Below are 27,149 nucleotides of genomic sequence, written 5' to 3' on the forward strand. Positions count from 1 at the left end.
CATCGGGAATTCTTTCGAATATCCTCATAGCTTCTCCAGGAATTTCTCCGGAGTTCCTCTAGGATTTTTCTACAAAGTCTACAAGTCCTACAAGTTCTACAAGTCCTTGCAGGAACTTCTTTGAAAGTCCTTCAAGAATTTATTCCGAATTCCTCATGGAATTTCTTCGGATTTCCTCCAGGGTCTCCTGGCTTTTTCCCGGAATTTCTCCAGGAGTTCTTCAGACTTCTAGTAATACCTCGGAAATACTCCGGATTTCCACTACAAATACCTTACGATTGTCTTCGAAAAATTCCCTACATTTCCTAACAAAATTCCTCACAAAATTCTCAAGATTTTTTCCGGGAATTTCTTACAGATTTTCTCCAGAGTTCCTCGTGTAATTCCTCCGGAGTTCCTCTAGGATTTTTCTTAAGTTCTTCCGGAAATTCTTCCTAATTTTCTCCGGAAATTTCTCTGGATTTCATCCAGCAATTTCTCGTGACTACTTCTAAATTTCCACCAGGAATTCTTACAGAAATTTATCTAGCGTTTGCTCTGGATTTCATCCTGTAATTCCTGAAAATCCTCTTCCGGGGATCCATCGGGAATTCTTTCGAATATCCTCATAGCTTCTCCAGGAATTTCTCCGGAGTTCCTCAAGCAATAATCCCGGAGTTCCACCAGAAACGCCTCCGGAGTTCTTTCAGTAACGCATCCGGAGTTTCTCCAGGAATTCCTTTGGAGTTTCTCTAGGATCAGAGTTCCTCCTGGAATTCCTTCAGAGTTCCTCTGGGAATTCTTTCGGAGCTTCACCGGTAATTCCTCCTGTGTTCCTCCTCCGGAGTTCTTTCAGCAATTCTTCTAGTTTTTATATGGCATTTGCTCCGAAGTTTCTCCAACGCTCCACCAGGAATCTTTTTGGATTTCCTTCGTAGTTGCTTTTGGAATTTTTCCGTGGTTTTTCAGGAATTCCTCCAGAGTTCCACGAGGATTTTTTTTTCGGTTTTCCCCCATGAATTTCTTCGCAATTCTTCCACAGTTCTTTCAGCAATTGCTCCGGAGTTTCTCGAGGGATGCCTTCAGAGTTGCCTCGGACATTCCTCCAAGAATATTTTCAGAGTTCCTCTTGCATTTCTCCCAGACTGCCTCTGGATATCCTCCAGAGTTCCTGCGAGAAATCCTCGGAGCTTCTTCAGGAGTTCCTTCGGAGATTCTCCAGGAATATTTTTGAGGTTTTTATTCTTCTAGCAATTCTTTAAAGAAAATTGCCTGGAGTTCTTTTGAATATGCTCCAGAAATTTCTGCAGAGTTCTTCAGGTATTTCTCCGAAGTTTATCAAAAAAATATTCAGAAAATCCTTTGGAGTTCCCCTAGGATTTTTTTTTAGAGGTCCTCCAAGAATTTCCTCAGAGTTTCTCATGAATTTTCTTAGGAGTTTTTCCGGAAAATCCTTTGGAGCTCCACCGATAATTCCTTCAAATTTCCGCCATTGTTCCTCCAGGAATTTTATCGCATTTTTTTAGGAGTTCTTCAGGGTTTCTCCAGTAATTCATCAGAAATATTCCGGAGTCTCCTAGGAATTCTTCTGGAGTTACTCCGAGAATTTTCCTAGATCCTGCGAGAAATCCTCCTGAGTTCCTCCTCGCCACAATTCCAGAAGAGTCCTAGAATTTCTTCGGAATTCCTTCAGAGTTCCTACTGGAAACCCTCCGGATTTCCTCCAGGAATTCCTTTCTTCCAGAAATTCTCCTTGATTCCATCAAGCAATTCGTCAAGCCCCTGCACTTTCGTCTCTGCTGCCCCGGTAGTACATCGTAAAGCGCCACGTAAAGGTGATCTATCTGTTTTACGGATTATGCATGGGCGGCCTAAAATGGACTCAAGAGCAACGTTTCTGAGAAAAGGCCCAATACCTCTTGAGCCCCCTATTGTTTAGTGCTTGCAACTAATATCGGATGCGGCATTTTTTTTAAAGATGTAGGTATATGAATTCAATTTAAAGTTGTTTAGTTCAAATGGCAGTAGTTACATTAATCAATGGCATTTATTGAGGACTGGTCAAACAAAAATCACACGTATCACTTACCGTAATACAGGATCATATAGCATACACGCCCCACAATGAATTTTCTTTCAAACATTAAAATCATTTAGGATAGTTTCTTTCGATGTCCACTACACGTTGAGATGGTATGGGTGCAGTCCAAGCGGGACTACGATTCGGGAGTCTTCCTAGCTGCAGCGGCATTCTGGAAATTCTCCAGGATACACTTCTCCCTTTTCGTGATGGTTATGTTCGGACTCGGGTACTAATTCGGCGCGCCTGCCACTGTTTCTTATCCTTTCCAGGTATTTCTCTATTCGGCTTCGGATTTATTTCTGCTTTCGGAGTGATTTTTGAAGCAACAGTATTGGCCGGAGTTTCGTCACTTTTATCGGTGAGCACAATCAAGTCGTCCTTGACGTGAGCGAGATTCGGTGTCGCTGAACTTAGGAGAGACTTTCCATGGCCTGCTTTCTCTGACTTCTTTTCGTTTTCGAATATCGGAGTCCTTCCATACACGAATGCTTTTTGTTGTCGGCAGTAATTGACGAGTGCCTTCCAATTGGCATCGTTTTGCAATGTGTAGCCATCCCCAATGATGATCATTAAAGCTCTGGCTCGGGTAATCGTAACGTTCAGGCGCTTGGCGTTTGTTAAGAATCCAAGATGTTTGCTGCGCGATCGCACGGTGGACATGATAATGATTGCCTTTTCACGCCCCTGGTACTGCTCGGCCGATCCAATCTCAATGTCTTCCCACCCGCGGGCTATACACAGTGTTCTCAAGTGCAATATCTGGGAAGCGTACGGCGAAATTAGACCGATATCGCATTGCCGTACCTGGCGTCCGTTGATTCCGTGATGCAAAATGTCAGTTAGATAACAAAGAACGAGCTCACCTTCTACGACGTTGAACAAACTGGTACTGTTTTCATGTTGTTGCATGTTTCCGAAAATGGAGTGAAAGATGAGGGGACATTTTGGATTCGGCAGACGATGCCATCCCAAGGCCCAGTTGGTCAGTTCTGGAGAGGCTTTTGCACGTAGTTGACCAGCGTAAAATGTTTTGTTCGGGAAATTCAGCAACATAGAGTGAGATCGAAAGTTATCACGAAGCTGCGTTATATACCGGTTGTTGTATTCCTTAGTGGTTCGATTCATCTCGTATAAATCCAGCTTCATGATACGTTCCAGTAGGGACACGTTATGGTTGGTCTGCTTCAAATAGTTATGCTGGATTACAGGACCCAACTGCTTAGGATCCCCGGCAAGCACAATACTGGCGTGAATTTCATCGCCACAAGTGGCGAGCCCTCCAATGGGCACCAAAGATGATATTTCCTTGGCGCTGCCACATTCATCAACAATCACGTAACGGAAATGTTTTGCCCTAATGTTGGCCTGGACCAAACGACCCGCAGTGGCCAAAGTGGTCACCACAATCCGAGCCAAGTAGATATCCTGGTAGTATGGTAAATCGTACTTCTTGTCGGCCATGTTGGAGATCTGCAGTATGTTCTCGTCGATATCGTTCACTGTGCGGATACTACTCCGAGAAAAGTATCGGAAAACGTGCTTCTCGGGAACGACGTTCAGTATACGACTGGTTATTTCGTTGGCAGCGAAGTTTGACGGTGCCACCACTAGCATGTTTGCTTCCGGGTGCAGCTTGTATATTTGACCGATGACTTCCACAAGCGTGGAAGATTTTCCGGTTCCCGGCGGGCCAAAAAGCACATACGGAGCAGGGAAGGACGTGCGGTTGACTATGTTCCGAACGGCCACCATCTGCTCCTCGTTGGTCGAAATGCCAATGTTGATCCACTGGAACCTGAAATGATCGAATTCGTGTGTGAAACTATTATTTAAAATAAATCCCAGATAATCGTAATACCAATATATACAGTGGCCCAATTTCTTATTCGTACAGGATACTGTTTTCACATCAAATAAGTAAAAAACTGTGAAATGATGTATTGAATTTAAAATACTTTATCCACATTGAAGGTCATAGGTGTCATCTATTATTTGCCAATCACAAACTGTTTCCATTTACGTTCATCTTTGGATTAATGAAAAAGTATTGAATTGATGTCTAAAATTCACCCAATACTCCACTGCACTGTGACGTCACGCATCAATTTTGACAGGTACTGGTCCTGTTGTTTACAGTTTGGACTTAGTACTTTTTTCGAATCATTCTTAATTTCGTGAAAGTTTGCTGCGAGGAGAGGTCAAATCCACTGCTGATACCCACGGATCGTATTATTCTATCTTCCTACCGTGAAAAATCGTCACCATCAGCATGCTGGTGATAGAAATGCGAAGATGAAAAAATGATGGAAAAAACGACTAAGTCCGAAACGTAAACAACAGGACCAACAGCTGTCAAATAAGTGAGGTTAGGCTCGTCATATGCAGCGCTCTATTCCATATTCGTACACCTATCAAAATTCAAGCGTATAACATTAAAAACTAAATTTAAAAGCTCTAATTGATTGCTGAAGTGCTTTATTATGATGTTCAAATGTAGTAAAGTTAGCGGACATATATAAAATTTAGGTAAAATTATGAGAAATGCCAGTTTTCTAATTATTTTTGCTTTAAAATCCAATAATTCGAACAAGAACTTTCATTCTATTAATTATATTCGTGAGCTCTGATAGAAATATAGTTAAAATGTAAACAGTTTACAGAAATCATAAAGTGATTTTATCCCTTTTGAGTTCAGAAAATTGTTTTGCCATAACTTCAAAACTCTTCTAAAATGATATTTTTAATCAATGTAAACCAAATTTCCATTCTAAACAACAGGTAGATATTCATTTTGAACTTGTCTGTAAAAAGAATTTGAATAACGAACTTCGTTTTACACTAAAGTACCCTAAACTACACTGTACATATCTCCACATATTGATGGTATGGGAATATTCAATTATCTTTGAATTTCGAATTTCAAATTATATTCAAAATAGCACCCTATTTTGCAATTTATTGATTTTATAAGGAAAATACAAAATAACTTGAACGAGCAGAGAGCATTGATATACATATAAAAAAAAAACATTTGTGTTGCGGTTATGGCAATAATATTTATTCTATATATCTCTATAAACATGTTTGGTAGTGAAATGTAAATTTAATATAATAATTACGCAATGTTTTGATAGGAACATTACCTATGGATTATGTATATCGATTAAGGAGCCAAATTGAGAGAAGTTTACTAAAATTTTTGGTTTTGGATTTGTTATAATTGTTATATTACCTAAGATCCAAAAGTATAAGTTGTCGATATACACTCCTAGCTACTCTAAAACTGATTATATATTTTTGAAACTTGTGAAATATTCGCAGTAATCATTCTTGAAAAAAAAAGGTAAGTTATTGTTCGACTTACCGAAAATTTTACCAAAAAACATGGAAAAAGTGGTATTTTTCTTAAATTTACTTAAGTTTCAAATATGTCCGCTTATAAATTTTCCAAATGTACTCTACTACATCTGAACAATACAACGAAGAACTTAAGCAATCATCTAGTCCATTTAAAATTAGTTTTAAATGTTGTATATTTCTTTTTTGTTATGTGTACGAATATGAAATTGAGTCAATTATAGACACAAACTCAATACTTTTCCATTATTCCAAAGATTTAAGGTGAAGGTTCATTGAGCACGTAAACATAATGTTGCCACCCACTCGAGCCACCCGCTAAAGCACCCTCTCGAGCCACCCAACAAGGCGGAGCACAATGTTATGTGCGTCGGCCAAAAATAAATCATCATGTTTCATGTATACCTCCACCAACAAAATTATGTAGGTAATGTTACTTGCACACGTTTCATACAAAGGTATTATTGTCGATTTGAATTCATCAACAACTTCATAAAAACTCAAAATCACAATTTATTTCATTTGGTCGTGAAAACATGTTTTTTGACCAAAATTAGAAGCATTTTTCACACCATGCGTGTGTTGTTTACTATTTTTGGCAGTTTTCTCCTCTCTTCTCTCGGAAAAAGTTGCCATCAGTATGCATTTGAATTCTACAGTCAATTGTACTGAATAATATCTTATATTCATTTTTGCTGTTAAATTGCGTTGTACATTGTTTTTCTCACGCATAAAAATTTTTTGCAACACTTGTGACATTGTACACCTTTTGAGTATTATGAAATTGTAAAATACGTGGTTGTAGCAAGTGTATGAATATCCAAACCTGGGAGGGAGAAACCAATACAAAATTTCTGTACGTCATAGTGAGCCGGGATTCCGCTGTCACGAACTGTCACTGTGAGCCCAGATCTTAAACATTGGACTAACATGAAAAAAGCGCGTAACTGATTAAAACACATTTTCGCATTTCATCAAAAGTGACAAAAATTGAATGAAAATCAATTCATGCACATAATGCAAGTAATGTCACGTGAGCACCTTCCAACTGATTGAATATAAAGTATTGAAAAACGCATGGTTTTACTTTTTCCAATAAAAATTAATATTTGGTGCATAGAAAACTGTGGCCCTTTTTCCATGTTTGTCAGGAAAGATCGAAAGTACACTACACTCAAAATAATCCAAACGTCATTGTTACGTGAAAACATACGTGATTTTTTTCCATCGCACTTTTCACGTAGCTCTTACGTTAATCATAGGTAGCCCAGAATGAACGCATGAACTTTTGAACTTCGTCCATTCCACCGTCGCTGAACGTAAGAGCTACGTGGATTTTCCGGTAGCCTTTACGAAGCGTTTCAATAGGACCTAGATGGTTTTGCATTAAATTTAACTGTAATAAAGACCAATCTTATTTCTAATAGGCTTTGGAAGAAATCTAATTCCCAATTGGAAAATGTAAACAAACTTAAAAGATTGTGATATTTTTTATTGTCAATCTGAGCATTTTGATTCCTGTTCGTTTCCCCAATGTTGTAAGTTTGGTCTGTCTTGTTGTAGCCTTCGCGTGCTATAATTGATAGACGTTATAAATCACGTATAAAATATGAAGTAATGCACGGATTCTTCGGTATTCAAAGCATATTTACCTTGAAATCAATCTTACACAGGGTTTAAAGCAGCAGCAGCTTCTGAAGTTCTTCTAAAATCAAGCGGGCGCCATCTTAGGATTTGAGCTCAACACCGAATGTACGTACACTATGCAGATGTCAAAATGAACTCAGGCACCTACGTGAATTCCACGTAAGCGCGATAGGTAACCTCAGTAAACATTACCGAGTCACTATTTGATGGTTATGAATGGTTTAGTGATCTTTATCTTAGTCAGGTGAAGTGGAGGTAAAATGAATTTGGAATGATCTACGTGATTTTTCACGTAGCAATGACGTTTGGATTTTTTTGAGTGTACAAAAGAAAACTAGCGATTTTTCCCAAGCCTGCCTTGATTGTTGTTGGCAAGCTGGAGTTATCTTGCAGTTCAAACAAACTTTGTTTTATATTTCGTGTGTAGTATCGGTGCCTCCCTCCCAGATCCAAACCATTCTAATTGCAAACATAAAAACTGGCATCACTTCCAATCAGTGAGAGCGGCGCATCCGAATCACAAACAATGTTGGCTCAGTGAATTCGCGTTCCGGTGCTGTTTTCGAGCACCAATTGACTAATATAAGTGATTTATTGCTCCCAGGAGCATTGTGCGTGAATAATCAAAGTGTTTCAAGTATCGCATTAGATTTTTGAATTGCTACGGTGAGTAGAAATACGATTAAAAGTGAGTTTTAGAACGGCATGCGAGGCGGAGTATATGGCGCTCTCCCGGAGCGTTCAAGAAGCCATGTGGTGGAGCAATCTTCGGTCGGAATTCACCGACGTTGGACCGGTTCCGATGTTCTGCGACAACCAGTCAGCAATCAGCATCGCAGGCAACGGATCCTATAATCCCAGGACGAAGCATGTTAGCATCCGCTATCATTTCGTGCACGAGAGTTTAGAGAACGGCGTGGTCAAACTTGGCTACACGCCCACATCGAGCCAACCGGCAGATGGATTCACCAAACCGCTGGCTACACCAAACCAGCAGAAGTTTTGCCATTTTATAGGCGTCGCAGATTAGGGAGGAGTGATGTGTAGTAACCCGCGACTTATGTTAGCTACGCAATCAGATCCTTAGCTACGCCGTTAACCTTAGCAACCTAAGCTTGTTATTTGAAATAAATATTCATTAGTCTTCCAACCTTCGAACCAGAAGCACCTATTTTATTCATGCTCTGCTAGACAAACAATATCTTGGTGCGTGAAGAAGAAGTGATTCGGAAGTGCGTGGTATTTTACAACACAAATCACAGCAATAACAACGTATTTGCATTTAAAAACTGGTGATTTGTGAAAAACATATTATGGAATGCTTTCAGTTAAGAAACCACCGCTCTACAATAAGGTTAGTAACTTCAAATAATCATTTTTTGTGATCGCTCTCCAAAACACTGAGAGAAGTGTGGAATGAGGGAGCGGAAAGCGAAGGGGGAAGTAAGGTGCCATATTAGAGGCCATTTTGGTACTCATGGGGATATGTCCTTAAGCAAATGAATACAGTTTGTCATTGCCAAACAATAGATGACACCTATAACCTTCATTATTGATAAAGTATATCGAAGTCCATGCACCATTTAATAGTTTTATACCAACTTGATATGAAAACAGTGCCCCGTACGAAAATGAAATTGAGTCACTGTAGCTTGTTTCAGTACAATCAATACTCAATAAATGATAAAATCAAAATCGTTCACATTTGTAATTGCTCGTTTTTGCTTCGATGCGTATAGCAGATATTTAAAACATTACCGATTGTTTTTTTTTTTCAAAATTCATGATGATTTTCAGTACGTTTATGAAGTAACATCGAGAGACCGTTTTATTTGACCAACGTAGACTTTGTTGCAATGAGGACAACTGATTTTGTAAACGCCAGCCTTGTTCAGTATGTTAACCGGATCATTGGTAGAGCCTAACGAAGTCTTATAAAGGATCGCTACTGCACTGAGAAAAACCTACCCGTCAAGGTCGTGTGTTTTACTTACAGATTTGCGCAATAAGAAAAACCACATGACTCTTGACATGACATGACGTGAGAGTATGTTGTGAAAAATGAAGCAATTAGGTGCAGCCGTCTTTGAGTAATGAGCATTTAGGCAAGGTTTTTTTTAATGACAGGCTTACCGATCTAAGCAGTCAGTGGGTGCGCGGTGTGGTTAGCTGCGGGAAAGGTGAAAGCGACAGCTGGCGGGTTTGTGTACACTGTTTTTCACTCTGCCGTTTCTATGGGATTGTTGGGGAATGTCCACTTCAACAAGCATAAATACAGTGAAGCGAAAATTTTCTCCAGCATTGATGAGCATTTTTGTCGCCGAAGTTCCACCGATGAAAGAACATCCTGAATTCATCGGCGGAACCGATGAAATGGCGGAATGGGAAATTTGACATATTGGACTAACCCGCTTCTAGATACCTCGCATTCAAGTTTCTGGTACCAAGCTGGCCAAATAAAGATCTTGTAAACTTCAAAAAATATTATATGGTAAATTTCAGATATCTCCAAGAATATTTAATCGATTTGTATGATTTTTTCACAATAGCTTTTTATTACCTGGCATTGTATGGTCCACATTTTTTTTATAAATTGACCGAAAACAAAATGGCCGCAAAGACATTTTATATGAAGATTGTCGGTCTCCCAAGGAACATATGAATATCTTCAAAACCATATCACCAATTATTAATATCAACACAGATTCTTGAACTAGAAAAGTTTTTTGATAACTTGTGAAAAAATGGTGCAAAAATAATGAGAAACAAAAAGGTTATCGCGATTTGATTATTTTCTTTTTTGCTTTTTTATCTTTGGCGACTTTCAATAGATACCGATCTGGTTTTTTCGCTGCTGGTTTTTGTTCGTGGTGAAATTGCAAAAAGCTTAACGTTCAAGGATGGAAAAAAATCGCCTCTTAACAACATAGTATTTGAATGGTCTAAGAGGGCCGTCGCTCTTGCAGAAGCTCATCACGCGCGCATAGTAAGGATCTGAGAGAGACTCGCAAAGAGGAAAAATATCAACGTCATATGCAGCCCAGATTCCCCTCTCCCGAAACGTCAAATGCAGCCCACCGTTTTTATGGCTGAAAAAGTGAAAAGTATTGTGTTCAAAGTAAACTGTTATTAAAAACCTCAGTCGGCGGAGCAGTTTTTTCCATAGTTGCTGATAAATCTAAGCAGAAGATTAATTATTTCTATAGAAATTATAATGTCTGCTACGTTTGCTGGCATGAAATTCCACTCAAACGGCTATTTATGATTCGATGTGATGCAAACTCAATCATTTTTTGCTGAGAGGTTCATGTGAGGATTTGAACAGCATGCGCATAATTGGTATAAACACAAAGTGGAATAAGAAAAAAACTCAGCAATCACAGAAAAAGAAGACCGTCTTCGCGAGTCTCGTCTCAGGTAAGGATATATGGAGCATCCGATCCACTGATTGTCGCGGGACAAACCGTTTGTCGGATGTTGTTACAAGTCGCGATTAACATGAATCAGAACGCGTTCGCGTCATAATTTTTCTCCCACACCATATCCGATTGACTTTCGGATCAGAAATGGCATACCAAAGGGCAGATCGTGGAATACAAATTAAAAAATCCTCCAAAAGTTATGACTTTGGTTTGCGAACAATTGATCGTTAGCAAACATGCCGAGCGATTCATTTTTCGCGGAGGGGAGTTTGTTGTTTGACTTGACGACTAATGGTTTATCGTTGTTGCTATGCTCGCAACCGCGATGCATCATTTATTTTGTCATGATCACTAGATTTCCATCCTTGTTAACGTTTAACGCTCCGTCATAGTAATCATCGTCATCATCGAAACTTCAAGAGCAGTTTTTTTTCTGTTCAGAACTAAAAATCATCCGATGAAAATGGCTGTTCACTGTGTTTCGGTTGGAGAACAGAATACAATGAACACATTTTCCTATAAATTTTCTTTTCCGAAATCAATGACGGATCCTGCCCCCTTAATCCTGTCTAGTTTGGGAAGTGGCTACGATTAGGATAGCTCATATCAATCTCCAGCATAAAAAACAGCAACGATCACAGCAGACTAATGCAATGCAATGGTACAGCCCAAGTGGCGCTAGTTCAAGAACCTTACTTTCGTAAGGGGAACTTCTATCTAGGTAACCATGTGGACGCAGTTTTTGCTACTTTCAACAAACTTGAAATGGTAAACTCGCGCTCCATGCCCCGCGCGTGCGTGCTCGTTAATAACGCAATCGTTGCTACACTCATTTCTGAGTTAACTACCAGAGATGTTTGTGCTGTCACAATCGATGTTTCTGTTGGTGACCTCAATAGGAAATACGTCTATTGTTCGGTATATTGGTCCGCTGATTGTGGACAGTCATCATCACAGCTTAGATATCAATTTGAGCGGCTCCAGTAGTCTGATGGAATACTTAAGTAGTACAAACCTTGGATTACTTAACAACGGCAATCGCCCAACCTTTATATGGTACATATCTACTAGAGAAGAAGTGTTAGACATAACGCTCTGCTCGAATAGAATCAGTCACGAGTTGACGAATTGACAGACTTTGCGTTTTAGGAATCCCCGGTCAACAAACTGGGAACTTTATATTGAATTGGTTGCGACCAAATTTCATGTATATTCTCCGTCCATTGAAAATCCAAGTGATTTAGATGATGCCGTTGATACTACAACATCCTATACTATGGAAGCTTTTGAAGAAGCATGTCCCCTGCGGTCTGTGAAGACTACAAGAGGGAGCCCATGGTGGAATTCCGATCGGACTAGTCTCAGGAAACAATGTAGGAGTTGGAACAGACGCCGTTCAGATGGATCAGAGTCGCTCAAGTTGGCTCGCAAGGCTCACAAGAAGGCTCTTCGTTCTGCTGAACTATCCGGCTGGAAAACCCTTTGTACAAATGTATTGAAAGCTTGATGTTTGCTGTTTGAAGGTTTATTGAAGAATGAAGAAAGTATGACGATTACAGCTATTTATATCCTAAGATAGGTGGTTAACTGTTGCTTTGATTAGCAACTGCTACTATGATCTACACCGCTTCTGAGTTGCTTATTTCTAAACCTAATTTTCTTCGTAAAAAGGCAGGTTTGCTACTGACAAGAAAAGGAATCGCCTATCTCGATGCGTGGAAAATTTCTTCCAAGAAATGGTCCAGAAAATCACATTTTTCTGAATGCAGTACGCAGTTGAGAAGAAATGTCATTTCAATAATGGGAAATCACATGACATGTCTGCCTCTGATTTTAATTTTCTAACTGAACAATTGAATCTAATGATTGATGCAATGTTCAAAGCCACCACTATGACTGAAGCAGTCCAAGTAGGGAAAAAGCACCAATTTTCGACCCAGCACTAATTTTCGACCCATTCATACGATTTTGGCCTACTTTGTATGGAAATCCGAAAATTGGCACATAATTCTTGTGGGTCGAAAATTAGTGCTTTTCCCCTAGGTGTAAAATTTACAAATCAAATTGTTATTGGATTACGTTTTTCTAATGGATCCAAATAATAATTTAAATATTTTAAATTGGAATGCTCGTTCTCTGAATGGTAAAGAGGACGAGCTGTTCAATTTTCTTACAGTTAATAACGTGCATATAGCAGTTATTACCGAAACTTATTTGAAACCTGGATCTAAACTCAAAAGAGATCCTAACTTTTTTGTTTATCGTAATGATCGACTTGATGGGGCATGTGGGGGAGTTGCAATCATCATTCATAGGCGTATAAAACATCAACTGTTTTCATCATTTGAAACTAAAACTTTTGAAACTTTAGTTGTTTCTGTTGAAACACAGTTAGGTAAATAAACTTTCATAGCTGCCTATTTGCCTTTTCAATGCTCTGGACAGCAAGTTAATTTGCTCCAAACTGACTTGCGAAAATTGACTCGCAATAAGTCAAAATTTTTTTTATTTGTTGAGTGCTCTTCAGGATATTTCTCAATTCAATACCCTGATAGCCCTACATGTTTTTCCTCTTCTAGAAATCCATCTACGATTGAGTTGGTCTTAACCAACTCTAGTCATCTTTGTAGCCAACTGATTACTCATGCTGATTTTGATTCTGATCATGTCCCTGTTACATTTCAAATATCCCAAGAAGCGATTCTCAATCCTATCAGCTCCACTTTCAATTATTTACGAGCCGACTGGAATATATATATAAAACGTATGTTGACTCTAATCTTGATGTTAACATTTCTTTAGAAACTAAACTTGATATTGACAATGCTCTTGAAACTTTAACAAATTCCATTGTTGAAGCCCGGAGCATTGCAATTCCAAAATGTGAAGTAAAATTTGAATCCGTGATTATAGACGATGATCTTAAACTCTTGATCCGTCTTAAAAACGTGAGGAGTAATTTAGGACTTACTAGTCCAATTGAAAATCAAGTTACTCAGGACTTCAAAAATATTCTCAATTAAGAGAACGTTTTCGAAAATGCCTGGGAGACTGATTTGGAAGAAGTGAGAACTGTTATTAAAAAAATCAAAAATATGAAAGCTCCTGGCGATGATGGAATTTTCTACATCCTCATCAAGAAACTTCCAGAAAGTAGCTTATCATTTTTAGTTGATATATTTAACAAATGTTTTCAATTAGCATATTTTCCTAACAAAATGAAAAATGCTAAGGTTGTTCCAATTTTAAAACCAGACAAAAATCTTGCAGAAGCTTCTAGCTATCATCCAATCAGTTTGCTTTCTTCCATCAGTAAACTTTTTGAAAAGGTTATTTTGAACAGAATGATGGCCCACATCAATGAAAATTCAATTTTTGCCAATGAACAGTTCGGATTCCGCCATGGACATTCGACCACTCATCAACTTTTACGTGTAACAAATTTGATCCGTTCCAACAAATCTGAAGGCTATTGAAGGTCTTGCTCTTCTAGACATAGAAAAAGCATTCGACAGTGTTTGGCATGAAGGTTTGATTGTAAAATTAAAAAACTTTAATTTTCCAACATACATTGTTAGAATAATTCAAAGTTATCTGTCAAATCGTACACTTCAGGTTAATTATCAGAACTCCAGATCTGAAAGACTTCCTGTTAAAACTGGTGTTCCTCAAGGCAGCATTTTGGGACCAATATTATACAATATTTTCACATCTGACTTACCTGAGTTACCTCAGGCATGTCAAAAATTTTTGCTTGCGGACACTGAAAAAAATCCACACGCTTGATCCGTGTGTTTAAAATTATGGATCGATTCATGAACGTCTATGTCGATTTTTTGTGATTTTCTTACAAACTTCGTGTGTATTACACATTCAATTCTTCAGTTTTGCTTCATGGACTGATTCATCAACCGACAACATGAATTTCATAGTTTTCCACATAAGTTCCTAAAGCTTTCCATTTCAAATTCGTATGCGTCAACGTATGGGTGCTATGGATCATCACCCAACACGGATTCAGTGTGTTTAACTTATGATTATCTTGTGTCATGATCATCACGTTCAAGTTGGTCGATTTGAAATCGATGAGCTTGCTGTCGATTTCCGTGTTCCAAATTTCTAAATTATTAGTGATTAACCCATAGCGAACTAAATTGCGGATGGACCTCGTGTCGAACGACAGTCATCATCATGTTCCAAAGAGAAGAGGAAAATTCTGAAGCTGAAAGTGTTAGAGGAAAATTTGTGGATTAGTTTTTCTTTCTATTAGTGAAGATGTCCGAGTGAATATGAGGAGTTCATTCTAATTTTCTATAAATAAAATGCATTACTTCCAGCGTTGGATATAATGTATGGTGTTAGAGAAAAATCGGATTCCACTAACAGATTTTCCTAGCTTTCAGCTTCGAATAAAATGAATATGCTAATCCTTACGGTACAGATGACAGGCTTCGTCCTTTGGCGGAGAGGTCTGTGTCATCCACTGAGAAAAATCTACACGCCAAGGTCGTGTGTTTTACTTATAGATTTGCGCAATTAGGAAAACCACATGACTTGAGTGTGGTAGCCATATGGATTTCGTCATTGACTTCACGGTATAATAACATGTGTATCAACATTAGGTTGTCATGAGAAACAAACATGAATGTCTAAATATTAAATCATGAAAACCAAATGATTTGCTTATTGAATTCGAAATGTAGTGGCTTTAGATAGTCATGTGTGATAGAATATGAATGTCATGAGACTAAAAGAAGAAATTTGATATAAGAAATCTTGCTTCCCAAATTATGGATTTGCGGCGCCCCGCTTGCTGATTCAGTTGTTTGAAAAAAAAAATAAACATTCAAGTGAGCTTGCGACAAGCAGAAGTCAATGACGAAATCCATATGGCTACCACACTCAAGTCATGTGGTTTTCCTAATTGCGCAAAACTATAAGTAAAACACACGACCTTGGCGTGTAGATTTTTCTCAGTGGATGACACAGACCTCTCCGCCAAAGGACGAAGCCTGTCATCTGTACCGTAAGGATGCCATTCACCGCTCATTGAATTATTTTGAAAAATCTGAACAAATTTTCACAATAAAAGTCATCAGTATATATTAGTATACCAAAATGGATTGTGTCAGAATGGAATCCATATAATTTTATATTATATACTATTTATAAAAAATAAGGTTAGGCTTTTTAAGGCGGTAATCATGAGTTGAACAATGATTTTATTATGGCAGATCGAAAAATGCTTCTTAGCTGCCACGGTTCAATATGTTGTCGTACTATAGTACAAAGATATCAAGCAGCTAAAGAAAGTAAATCAATTCCAACTAGTGGTGTACATAGGGCATCATACTTAGGATGAGCGGTGAAAGGCACCCTACACATGTATCATTGGCATACATGTTATTCAGCACCATTATATGTGATTCACATTTCAACTTTTTTCCTACAAAAACAAAAGTTTTATCTTACGTCTAGCGCAAAAAGTTGCGAAAAATATCGAAAAACCGATTTTTGACAGAAATTAACGTGTTGAAATGCTGTTAAATGAGCGGTGAATGGCGTCCTTACGGTAGTCGATTGCAAAAAAGTTTGGATATTTTTTCTTCATACTTGCAAAAATGGAAGATTTCTCCTAATGCTTCCAAAACTCAACTAATAATATTCCAACATAAACCAAAAGCTCTTTATTTGAAACCTTCAAGTAGACATGTTGTCACGATGAGAGGGGTTCCAATAAATTGGTAAGATGAAGTTAAGTATCTAGGGCTCATGCTAGATAAGAATTTAACTTTCAAAAATCACATTGAGGGCATTCAAGCCAAATGTAATAAATATGTAAAATGTCTCTATCCCCCTATTAATAGAAAATCAAAACTTTGTCTTAAGAACAAGCTTTTGATATTCAAAACAAATTTTCAGACCAGCCATGTTGTATGCTGTACCAATATGGACTAGCTGTTGTAATACCAGGAAGAAAGCTCTGCAGAGAATTCAAAATAAAATTTTGAAAATGATTCTGAGACTTCCTCCCTGGTATAGTACCAATGAGTTACATAGAATATCCAATGTTGAAACATTGGAACAAATGTCAAATAAAATTATAAATAATTTCAGGCAAAAATCGTTACAATCTTCTATTGCCACGATTAATGCGTTATATGTTTAGGTTAAGTTAGCTTAAGTATATATAAAGCGTTTTTTTTCTCTTATAAGCAGGTGAAATCAACTCACCTGTAAACAATCTGAACTGCTACGACAAATGAAATGTAATATGTTGTTAACAAAATGTTAATAAAATCTTAAATTTGTTTTACCAAATTAGGATGATAGTGTTGTCTAATAACACAGAACACCTAGATATAAGAAATGAATGTAATGCTTGTAATGATACTAATAGAAATTAAAAAAAAATATCATTCCAAATGGAGCTCTCTGTAGGAAATTTCTTGACCCATTCAGTCAAGGAATTTCTTTACTCTCAAGAAAAGTAAAGAAATTCCTTGACTGAATGGGTCAAGAAATATCCTACAGAGAGCTCCATTTGAAATGTTTTTATTTTTAATTTTTTTTTAGTATCATTCCAAGCATTACATTCATTTCTTATTTCTAGGTGTTCTGTGTTATTAGACAACAGCATAACTTAGCTTAAAGCCTGATTTGCTACTAAAAAGGAATCGCAAAAGAAATATCTCGCCGATTTCTTGCACAAATTTTCTACAGCGACTCCCATTTGAACTGACATTGCTTTTCAACTGCGTACTACGATCAGAAAAAACCGCATTCTTGATCGATTCCTTGCGGAAATTTACCATGCATCAAGATAGGCCGAGAAATTACTTGTCAGCAGCGAATCAGGCTTAAAGCTAAGTATGCTGTTTCGCTCAAGAAAAGTAAAGAAATTCCTTGACTGAAAGGGTCAAGAAATTTCCTACAGAGAGCCCCCTTTGAAGTGACATTTCTTCTCAACTGCGTACTGCGATCAGAAAAAAGTGATTTTCTTGACCATTTCTTGGGAGAAATTTTCCACGCATCGAGATAGGCGATTCCTTTTCTTGTCAGTAGCAAACCGGCCTTAAGGCCGAGAATGGTTGGGCCGCTAGTGAGTTCGTCAGTATATCTGCTTCTTGTTGATCGGTGAGAGTGTATACTAACTGGATTCGTCCTGCTGTCACGGCATCTCGAATAAAATGGAATTTTACGTCGATATGTTTCGCTCTCTTTGTTTCCTCTTTCTGGTCCATTGCTATGGTGCCTTGGTTGTCCTCAAAAATCGGATCAGGGTAAATCAGTTTCACTTCTCCGAGGTCACCCATCAATCCGCTCAGCCAAATGGATTCACTGTTGCTGTGTAGTTTCCGGCTTATAGAATAGAACTACGGATGACCTGTTCCGGTGGTAAGAGTCCACCAAACAGGGTAACCCCAATTCAAGGTGTGAAGCGAAAAACCGTGCTGAGGAATGAATGGTCGAGGGGGTGCTAAAGATGTTCGGCCATTAACGGAGCCTGTGGGCACCTGCGCACCCCTCACAGTAATTTGTCCCTTACCGCGTGGTGGACCTTTTTTCCCGTGCTACTCGTGGGATCCAAAATGAGTACAATTTCAAATCAAAATAGCAGTAGTAGTGCAGGTAGTAGCAGTAGTAGGGAAGCGAACCCCTTCGCAAGAAGTGGGTTAGCTAGGTCTCCGTTGAGGAGAGCGGAAGCAGGATGAGGCAGCAGTGCACGTAGTGCCAGTGCTGGATACCATATTTCATCCCCGGCCAACGCATCGGGTGAGGTTATGGATGGAGCGTGGTTGATGAGGGCCATCAATAGAAGTAGAGATGGCTTTCTGTTAGCAGAGCGTATAATAAAAACTACTTGTCGCTACGGGTAGTAACAGTGGAATGAAAATTTATTAATCTTATTCATTTACAGGTTGCTGTGATTGCATATCAAGAATTTGAATTTCAGCTGATTGCTTCGATTGTGCTGTTTCGGTATCTCAACACTCCTCGAAACGCCCAGGAAGCCCACCAGCCGTGGTTCGATGTTTCATCAGCTTGATTTTGTTCAACGGTTTGGTGAGCATGTCCGCAACCATATTCTCCGACGGACAGTAGACTACGGTCAGCACACCTTGTTGAACTAGGTCCTTGATAAACTGGTATTTGGTGTCTACATGTTTGGATCGTCGTTCCAGTCGCTCCGACTCTAGTTATCGGATCGCACTTTGATTGTCCTCGTAGAGCAGAATTTTCTTCACGGGTTCACGCACGTCATCCATCAGTTTCCGGATCCAAAGCGATTCCTGACCAACTTCAGCAGCAGCAATGAACTCGGCTTCTGTCGACGACAATGCAACACAGGTTTGCTTTCACGCTGCCCAACTAATCGCACCACCGCCAAAAGTGAGGATGAAGCCGCTGTTGGATTTTCGGTCACGATGGTCTCCAGCCCAATCCGCGTCCACGAAAGCCTTCAGGTCAACAGTGTTGCCACCCAAGTTCAACCGGAAATGCTTCGTTGCTAACAGGTAACGCATCGTGCGCTTCGCTTCAGTCCAATCGACGGCATCCGGAGCGCTCACCTTCCGTCCAAGCAACGACACACTGATTGCTACATCTGGTCTCGTGTTGACTGCTATGTAGAGCAAACCACCAACTAAGCTAGAAATCGAAACGTTATTTGGTAACTTATTGGTTTCCTCCTCCTTTGCTTGTAGATAGCCCGGGTCCATCGGAATGAGTGATGGCTTCGCCATGTCAAGCCCGAATCGCGACGCAAGTCGCTGGATGTAGCACTGCAGATTTAGCGAAAATCGTCCATCGCTTGAACACTCCACTTGTATGCCAAGATACTGCCGTACGTCACCAAGGGGCATCATGTTGAACGGCAACGATTGCAGAATATCTTCATATTCCTCCTGACTTCCACAAACGATGAGCATGTCGTCCACATATAAGAGGATGAACACTTGCTTGTTTCCCCTAGTACGTAGGTACAGGCACGCGTCGGCGGTTGACTGTTGAAATCCGAGCTTCTTCAATCTGCTGTCGATCGTCTGATTCCAAATTCGTCCGGACTGCTTCAAGCCATAGATGCTTTTCTTCAGATGGCACACCTCACCAGATGCACCCGTCTCGTATCCTTTCGGTTGGCGCATGTACACAGTCTCGCTTAGAGTGCCGTACAAATAGGCCGTTTTTATGTCGACGTGCTTTACTAGAAGATTACGACGAGTGGCAATAGTAAGCAATGTTCGGAATGTTACCTGTTTTGCCACCGGGGCGAATACTTGGTCGTAGTCAGTGCCAAACTTCTGACTAAAGCCTTGCGCTACCAGTCTCGCCTTGTAACGCGTTACTTGTCCATGCTCGTCTAGCTTCCGCTTGTACAACCACTTGGAACCAACGGCCTTTCGTCCTTCCGGGAGAGCTTCAACGGTCCAGGTCGAATTCTTACGATGTGATTGCATCTCCTCCTCCATTGCTGCTATCCATGATTTACTTTCCGGACTATTCACCGCTTCATCGTAGGTGGTTGGTTCAGCAACTAGGGCCATGTTGCTTGTTTCACAGTACCGCCGAGGAGCGACACCCTTATTAGACCGCTCGGATCTCCGTACGATGGTTTCATTCAGGTCTTCCTGAACGGACTCGTTGCAAGAATCGAAATCGGTCGCAACCGACATTCCGTCCTCACTCTCTTCATCTTCAGGATCACTTGTTGTTGCTTCTACGGACTCTTGATGCACTGCTGCCATGGGTGGCAACGGGTGTAGGATGTCTTCGTATGACTCTTCCTCCAGATTTGGAACGTCGGTACCTGGTTGGACCAACTCCTCCTCAACGAATCTGACGTCTCGACTTATGATCAACTTGTTAGTGGCCCTATCGATGAACCGGTATTGTTGAAAATAACATTTCAATCTCACTGCATTGCAATACAGTGAAGAAAGAAATGTAGATAATAACAATTTGCCATTCATCAAATCACATATGGTCATCCGACATGTGGAACGAAGCTTAGGAAATTGTATCCAATAAAGTTGTTTTTCCTATTGCGTTCAATATTGCATGAAAAGCTTTCAAGGGGAACTTGGAGCTTTGCATTATTTAGGCAGTCATTAGATGAAAAATAGACGTGTGCTATAGTCAATATAAATGTGTGCAATAGGATGCGAACGTGAAACAAGAAATACGCATGTAAATATGATAGTGTATCGATAGAGTAGAATACTTACTGATAATGACCTGATGAGATTATGTTCAATAAAATTATCCTTAAACCGTGAAGTAAATCGAAGTGTTTTTCATTTGATTGAATTATGCACAACAGGTATGCCTTGTGGTTATTGGAATAGCCGACGAACGTCATTTCCTTCGCTTTGTCCTGTAGTTTGCTTCGCTTTTCCTTTAACACATGGACGAACGCTTTGCACCCAAACACCTTCAGATGTGATACGTTCGGTTTGCGTCCCCACCAGAGCTCATACGGCGTCGTCTCCACCGCACGAGAAGGAAGATGGTTCTGCAGATACACGGCCGTACAGCTAGCATCGGCCCAAAATATTGACGGCATCTTGGCATCCATCAGCATGCACCGACACATTTCGATAACGTATCGATTCCGGCGTTCCGCAACTCCATTTTGTTGTGGCGAATATCCAGCAGTAAACTCGGTATGGATTCCATGCTTGCGGTAGAACTTCATCAGCGCTTCGCTCGAATACTCCCCTCCCCTGTCAGACCTGATGCGCTTGGGAAATTTTCCAAACTGCGTGTGGACGTAATTGCAGTACTCCTCGATGCGATCGACGACCTCGGATTTTTTCTTCAAAAAATAAATCGTACAGTAGCGACTGTGGTCATCTACAAAAGTTATAAAATAACGATTTCCACTCACCGAGGGTGTTTCCAGCGGTCCATACACGTCCGAGTGGATGAGGTCTAACGGCATGCTCGTCTTCTTTTCGGTGGTCTTGGGGAAGGGAATTCGAGCTTGCTTTCCTCGCAGGCAGCATTCGCAACCTTCACGTATCCCGCAGTCGGCCACCGCCATTCCATCGACCAGCTTCTTCTTCATAAGCACATCCAACGCTTCCGGATCACGATGTCCAAACCGACGATGCCACGTGTGTTGGCAATCTCGCTTGTGAGATGTAGTCACCTTCGATGCTATCGCTTGCTCCGGTTTGTTGAGTCGATATAGGCCATTGCGCTTTGTTGCTATGGCGACCTCGTTGCCGTTGACAATGATTTTGCCTTTTACACCGTCAAATCGTACTTCCGCTTTTCGGGTGGTCATAGTAATCTCTGACAAAAGATTTGCTGACAGTTGCGGCACAAACATCACGTGGTGCAGCCGTATTTGATTCGTCCTTCCAGAACCGTCCACACATTCCATCACGCCGGTTCCAACCAGCTACAGCCACTATGCGGCCGTCGGCCAACTCCACCTCACCTGATGCTGGTTCCATTTCGTCGAAGCATCCTCTCGCACCAGAATCGATGATCCAATCGTCCGTTATGGATCCGTTTCCAATGGTCAGCGCATACATACCTCCGTCACGGGCAACTTTTGCATTTTGCTTCTTCGGTCCGCGTGGGTCTTTCTGTAGCTTGCAGTCACGTTGCTTTCGACCGGCAGCTTTCAGCGCCGATCCCCCAGATGAATTCCGGTTTTGCTTGCTTACCTCGTCCAGCAGCTTCTCTCGGATGAGGTTCACCGTGAGGGCATCATCGGCACGTGTCTCCAAGGCAGTAGTCAACGCGTTAAATGATTTTGGCAACCCTCGCAGAATGAAGGCCACCATGGTGTCTTCTCCCAGGTCCTTTGCTGCACTGCACAGTTTCGTGTACAGGTCCTCCATTTTCGTGAGATAGTCGTCCATATCCTCACCTTCCGTGTACCGGGTCACGCCGAACTGGTTTTCTTCCAGCAGTAGCAAAATCGTTGCACGTGATTTTTCGTCACCTTCGTTCCATTTTGCCAAGGCTGCCGCAGCTCCTTCCGCTTGATCTCCATCTACTGCCGGGGGGTCGTTCTTGACGTAGGTCCACAGACTTTCCCGGATCAGGAGCGCTTCAGTGCGGAGCTTCCAGGCTTCGTAATTCGAGTTGTTGAGCTTCGTGGAATTCTTCAGATCCATCCTATCGCAGGAGTGGCTCCAATCGTCGAACTTCTGGAAACTTCTTGAAAAAAAAACGACACGGTGCTAAAGGCTCATAACCTGTTAGCAGAGCGTATAATAAAAACTACTTGTCGCTACGGGTAGTAACAGTGGAATGAAAATGTATTAATCTTATTCATTTACAGGTTGCTGTGATTGCATATCAAGAATTTGAATTTCAGCTGATTGCTTCGATTGTGCTGTTTCGGTATCTCAACACTCTCTGCGATGGAAGTGGCTGCACAGCAGCTTGACTCCATCATTGACTTTGCGTCCTCGAAATCTAACATCAGCAAGGACCTCAAGCAGGCCCTGTTCAGACTTCGTAAGTCGATGTTGGCGGCCAAGCAGAACCATGCTGAATCCATGGCGGCTGTGGCAGCGGCAGAACCCGTGGAATTGAAGGTGTCGAAGTCTACCCAGACGGAGTCCTTCGTTTTCGCGGGTAGCCCCAAAAGTGCGGAAGCGAATGCTTACAACAAGCAATCGCAGAAGCGTGCGAGGCAGCCGTCAAGGGAGGAGCTACCCGGCGGCGCTCGCAAGGCCAGGCGAATATTAACCCCGAAAGTCGGCAGAAGTGCCGGAAAATCGGACCCCAGCCAGGCGTCCCGGAAAGCCGAGAAGGGTGGGCCCGAAAAGGCTGGCCCCTCATGGAGTGATGGGAACAGGGGGTTGCGACCTTTGAGAAGTCCTCAATCACCACAGGTTAGGGCGGATCAGGGGGGACGCCCCCTGGACAACCGTAGAGAGAAAGAAGAAGAAAAAGAAGCAGGAAGTGCAGGAGCGCAGGGACACCAGGCCAAAGAAAGGTAGGAGGGTAGGTGCCAAGCGCGAAAAGGGTGATGCGACAATCATTAAGACGGAAGAGTCCAAGTACTCGGAAGTCCTGAAGGCGATGCGCAGTGATGCGAAGCTCGCAGATCTAGGAGCCGATGTACGCAGTGTCAGACGCACTCGTACATGTGAAATGATCTTCGAGCTTAAGCGCGACAAGGAGCGCAAGGGCGCCGCCTACAAAAGTTTGGCGGAAGAGGTCCTTGGCGAGGGTGTCGAGGTGAGGGCTCTAACGCAGTCAGTGACTCTGAAGGTGATGAACCTTGACGAGATCACCAACGCAGAAGAGCTCGTCACGGCACTGCGGCAACAGTGCGAGATTCAGGTGCCCACCGCTGCCGTTCAGCTACGGAAAGGGCCGGCAGGTACTTAGTAGGTAGGTGGCCTTAGTACACCTACCTGTGGCGGACGCAAATAAGTCCGCTAAGGGCCCATTCACAAATTTCATAACGCTGGAGGGGGTGGGTGGGTGTCCTTGGCGTGTTACAGCTCATACAAAATTTGTTGAAAACTCATATAAAAAGCGTGGTGTCTAAAATTGTCATTTTTGGCGTTATGAAATTTGTGAATAAACCCTAAGGTAGGTAAGATCAAGGTTGGTTGGTCAGTATGCTCACTGAACATACACGAGCAACCGGTGATCTGCTTTAGGTGTAGGAAACCAGGACACAAGTCCTGGGGCTGTAAAGGCCCTGATAGGACCAAGTTGTGTAGGCGTTGTGGTGAGGAAGGTCATAAGGCACTAGGCTGCAAGAACCCTCCCAAGTGCTTGATTTGTTCCGGGAAGTCCGTGAACAACAAGCATCCAACGGGAGGCTCAAGGTGCCCGACCTTCAAAAGAGCCATAAACGAAAAGTCACAGTGGAGGTAACGCAGCTGAACCTGAACCATTGTGACGCAGCTCAGCAACTGCTGTATCAGTCAGTTGCTGAGTGGGGGACGGATATCGCCATCATATAGGACTCATACCGAGTACGCGCCGGCAACAGCAACTGGGTCGTGGATGGATCCGGAAAAATGCGGCGATACCCCGTCCAGGAGTTGGTGTCTACTACCTACGAGGGCTTCGTGATCGCCAAGGTAAACGGGGTCCTCTTCTGTAGCTGCTATGCGCCTCCGAGTTGGTCGACCGAGCGGTTCACGCAGATGCTGGACTGTATGACGATCGTGCTGACAGGGCGAAGGCCAGTAGTAATAGCGGGTGACTTCAATGCCTGGGCCGTGGAATGGGGAAGCCGTATCACGAACCAGCGCAAATCCTGCTATAGGCACTGGCCGTGCTAGATGTCGATCTGGCTAATGTTGATACCAAAAGTACCTTTAGCCGAAAAGGAGCGGAGTCGATTATCGACGTTACTTTTTGTAGTCCTGGCCTAACGAGTAGTTCGAACTGGAGGGTAGACAATGCCTACACACACAGCGACCACCTGGCGGTTCGCTACAGTATCGACTACAACAACAGCAAGCAGCGTGTAGAGGAAGCGGCTAGGTCAAGGCCAAGCCCTCGTAGGTGGAAGACATCGTACTTCAATGACGAAGTACTTAGAGAGGCGCTCCGTCGTGAGCGTAACCTACTCGGTCTAAGCGGGGACGAACTGGTAGCGGTGCTTTCGCGTGCATGCGATGTGACCATGCCTAGGAAAGTCCACCCTAGAAATGGGAGACCACCGACGTACTGGTGGACTCAAGCAATTGCGAACCTGCGCCCTTCCTGCCTACGGGACAGGAGGCGGATGCAGCGAGCACGTACCGAGCAGGAGCGTGAAGAACGACGGGCGGTGTTCACCGCTGCCAAAATCGCGCTGAAGTCCAAGATAAGGGCAAGCAAAAAGGCCTGCTTTGAGGGACTCTGTCAGACTGCCAACGCGAATCCGTGGGGCGATGCCTACAGAATCGTTATGGCGAAGACAAGAGGTGCAATGGCTCCTACAGAGCAATCTCCAGAGATGCTGGAGGGGATCATCGAGGAACTCTTTCCGCGCCACAACCCTAGCCCATGGCCTCCTTTTGTAGGACTGCCGGGGATTGGGGCTGGCGATGAGGAACCTTGTAGGCATTGCAAAATCCCTAAGTATGGGGAAGGCACCAGGTCCGGACGGAGTTCCAAACCTGGCCCTCAAAGTCGCAATCTTGGAGGCTCCCGGTATGTTCAGATCTGCTATACAGATATGCCTGGACGAGGGAGTATTTCCAGATGTGTGGAAGAGGCAGAGCCTGGTACTATTGCCAAAGGCGGGAAAACCACCCGGTGACCCGTCGGCGTATAGACCAATATGCTTGATTGACACGACGGGGAAGGTGCTCGAGAAGATCATCCTCAACAGACTGTTGAGGTACACTGAGGGTGTAAATGGTCTCTCAAGCAACCAGTTCGGCTTCCGGAAAGGGAAGTCCACCGTAGACGCTATTCTGACGGTTAAGAAAACCGCTGAGATAGCACTCCAGCGTAAGAGGAGGGGGATTCACTACTGCGCAGTAGTGACTCTGGATGTAAGGAACGCATTTAATAGTGCCAGCTGGGCGGCTATTGCTGATGCGCTCCTGCGTCTGGGGATACCCGAGTACCTGTACAAGATTCTCGGAAGTTACTTCCAGAATCGGGTATTAGTTTATGACACAGAGGTGGGTCGGAAGTGCTTTCACATAACCTCAGGAGTCCCGCAAGGTTCCATCCTGGGTCCGGTGTTATGGAATGTCATGTACGACGAGTTGTTGAGATTGAAATTCCCAGCGGGTGTGGTCATCGTTGGCTTTGCCGACGATATTACGCTGGCGGTCTATGGCGAAATGATCGAAGAAGTGGAATTGACTGCAGCCCACTCGATCGCAATTGTGGAGGAGTGGATGAGCTCCAGGAAACTGGAATTGGCTCACCACAAAACTGAGGCGGTTGTTGTCAACAATCGAAAGTCGGTGCAGCAAGCGGTGATCAGTGTAGGCGACTGCACGATCACTTCGAAGCGCTCCGTCAAACACTTGGGGGTGATGATCGACGATAAGCTTACCTTCGGTAGCCACGTTGATTATGCCTGCAAGAGAGCCTCCACAGCTATTGTGGCACTGTCCCGGATGATGTCCAATAGCTCTGCGGTGTACGCCAGTAAGCGTAAGCTTCTGGCCAGTGTCGCCTCGTCCATACTGAGGTATGGTGGCCCGGCTTTAAGTACCGATAGCTACCGTAGCAAGCTAGAGAGTACTTATAGGCTAATGTGCCTGAGGGTTGCGAGCGCGTACCGTACTGTGTCACACGATGCACTCTGCGTCATCACCGGTATGGTGCCTATTGGTATCCTTATCATGGAAGACATAGAGTGCTTCGAAAGGCGCGGCACAAGAGGCATACGCAGGACTGCCAGACTGGCCTCTATGGCCAAATGGCAGCGTGCGTGGGACAGTTGCACCAAGGTAGTGTGGACTCACAGGTTGATTCCGAGGTTAGATATCTGGGTCAATAGGCGCCATGGGGAACTAACATTCCACCTGACACAGGTCCTTTCGGGCCATGGTTGCTTTAGACAGTATCTACACCGTTTCGGTCATGCGGGTTCTCCCGAATGTCCAGTTTGTGCAGGTTTAGAGAAAACAGCGGAACACGTTTTGTTCGTGTGCCCGGGTTTTCGCACAATGCGTGACCGCATGTTTGCCACATGCGGTCGGGACACGACTCCG

At 42.5% G+C, this 27,149-nt stretch overlaps 1 protein-coding gene across 3 annotated transcripts in view; it reads right to left on the minus strand.

Annotated features, from left to right (window-relative positions):
* Positions 1-2,007: 2,007 nt before the first annotated feature.
* The window catches only part of LOC5571917 (putative helicase MOV-10), a 63,418-nt gene continuing 38,276 nt past the window's right edge, over positions 2,008-27,149 (minus strand). For 2 of the 3 annotated variants that reach the window (XM_021852921.1, XM_021852919.1), the window contains one exon: positions 2,008-3,857. In XM_021852921.1, coding sequence (XP_021708613.1) covers positions 2,273-3,857 — 1,585 coding nt within the window. In that variant the 3' untranslated portion in view covers positions 2,008-2,272. The remainder of the gene's footprint in view (positions 3,858-27,149) is intronic. The other variant, XM_021852920.1, reaches the window with a different exon arrangement.

Source organism: Aedes aegypti, chromosome 3 (genome assembly GCF_002204515.2).
Source record: "Aedes aegypti strain LVP_AGWG chromosome 3, AaegL5.0 Primary Assembly, whole genome shotgun sequence".
Lineage (NCBI taxonomy): Eukaryota > Metazoa > Arthropoda > Insecta > Diptera > Culicidae > Aedes > Aedes aegypti.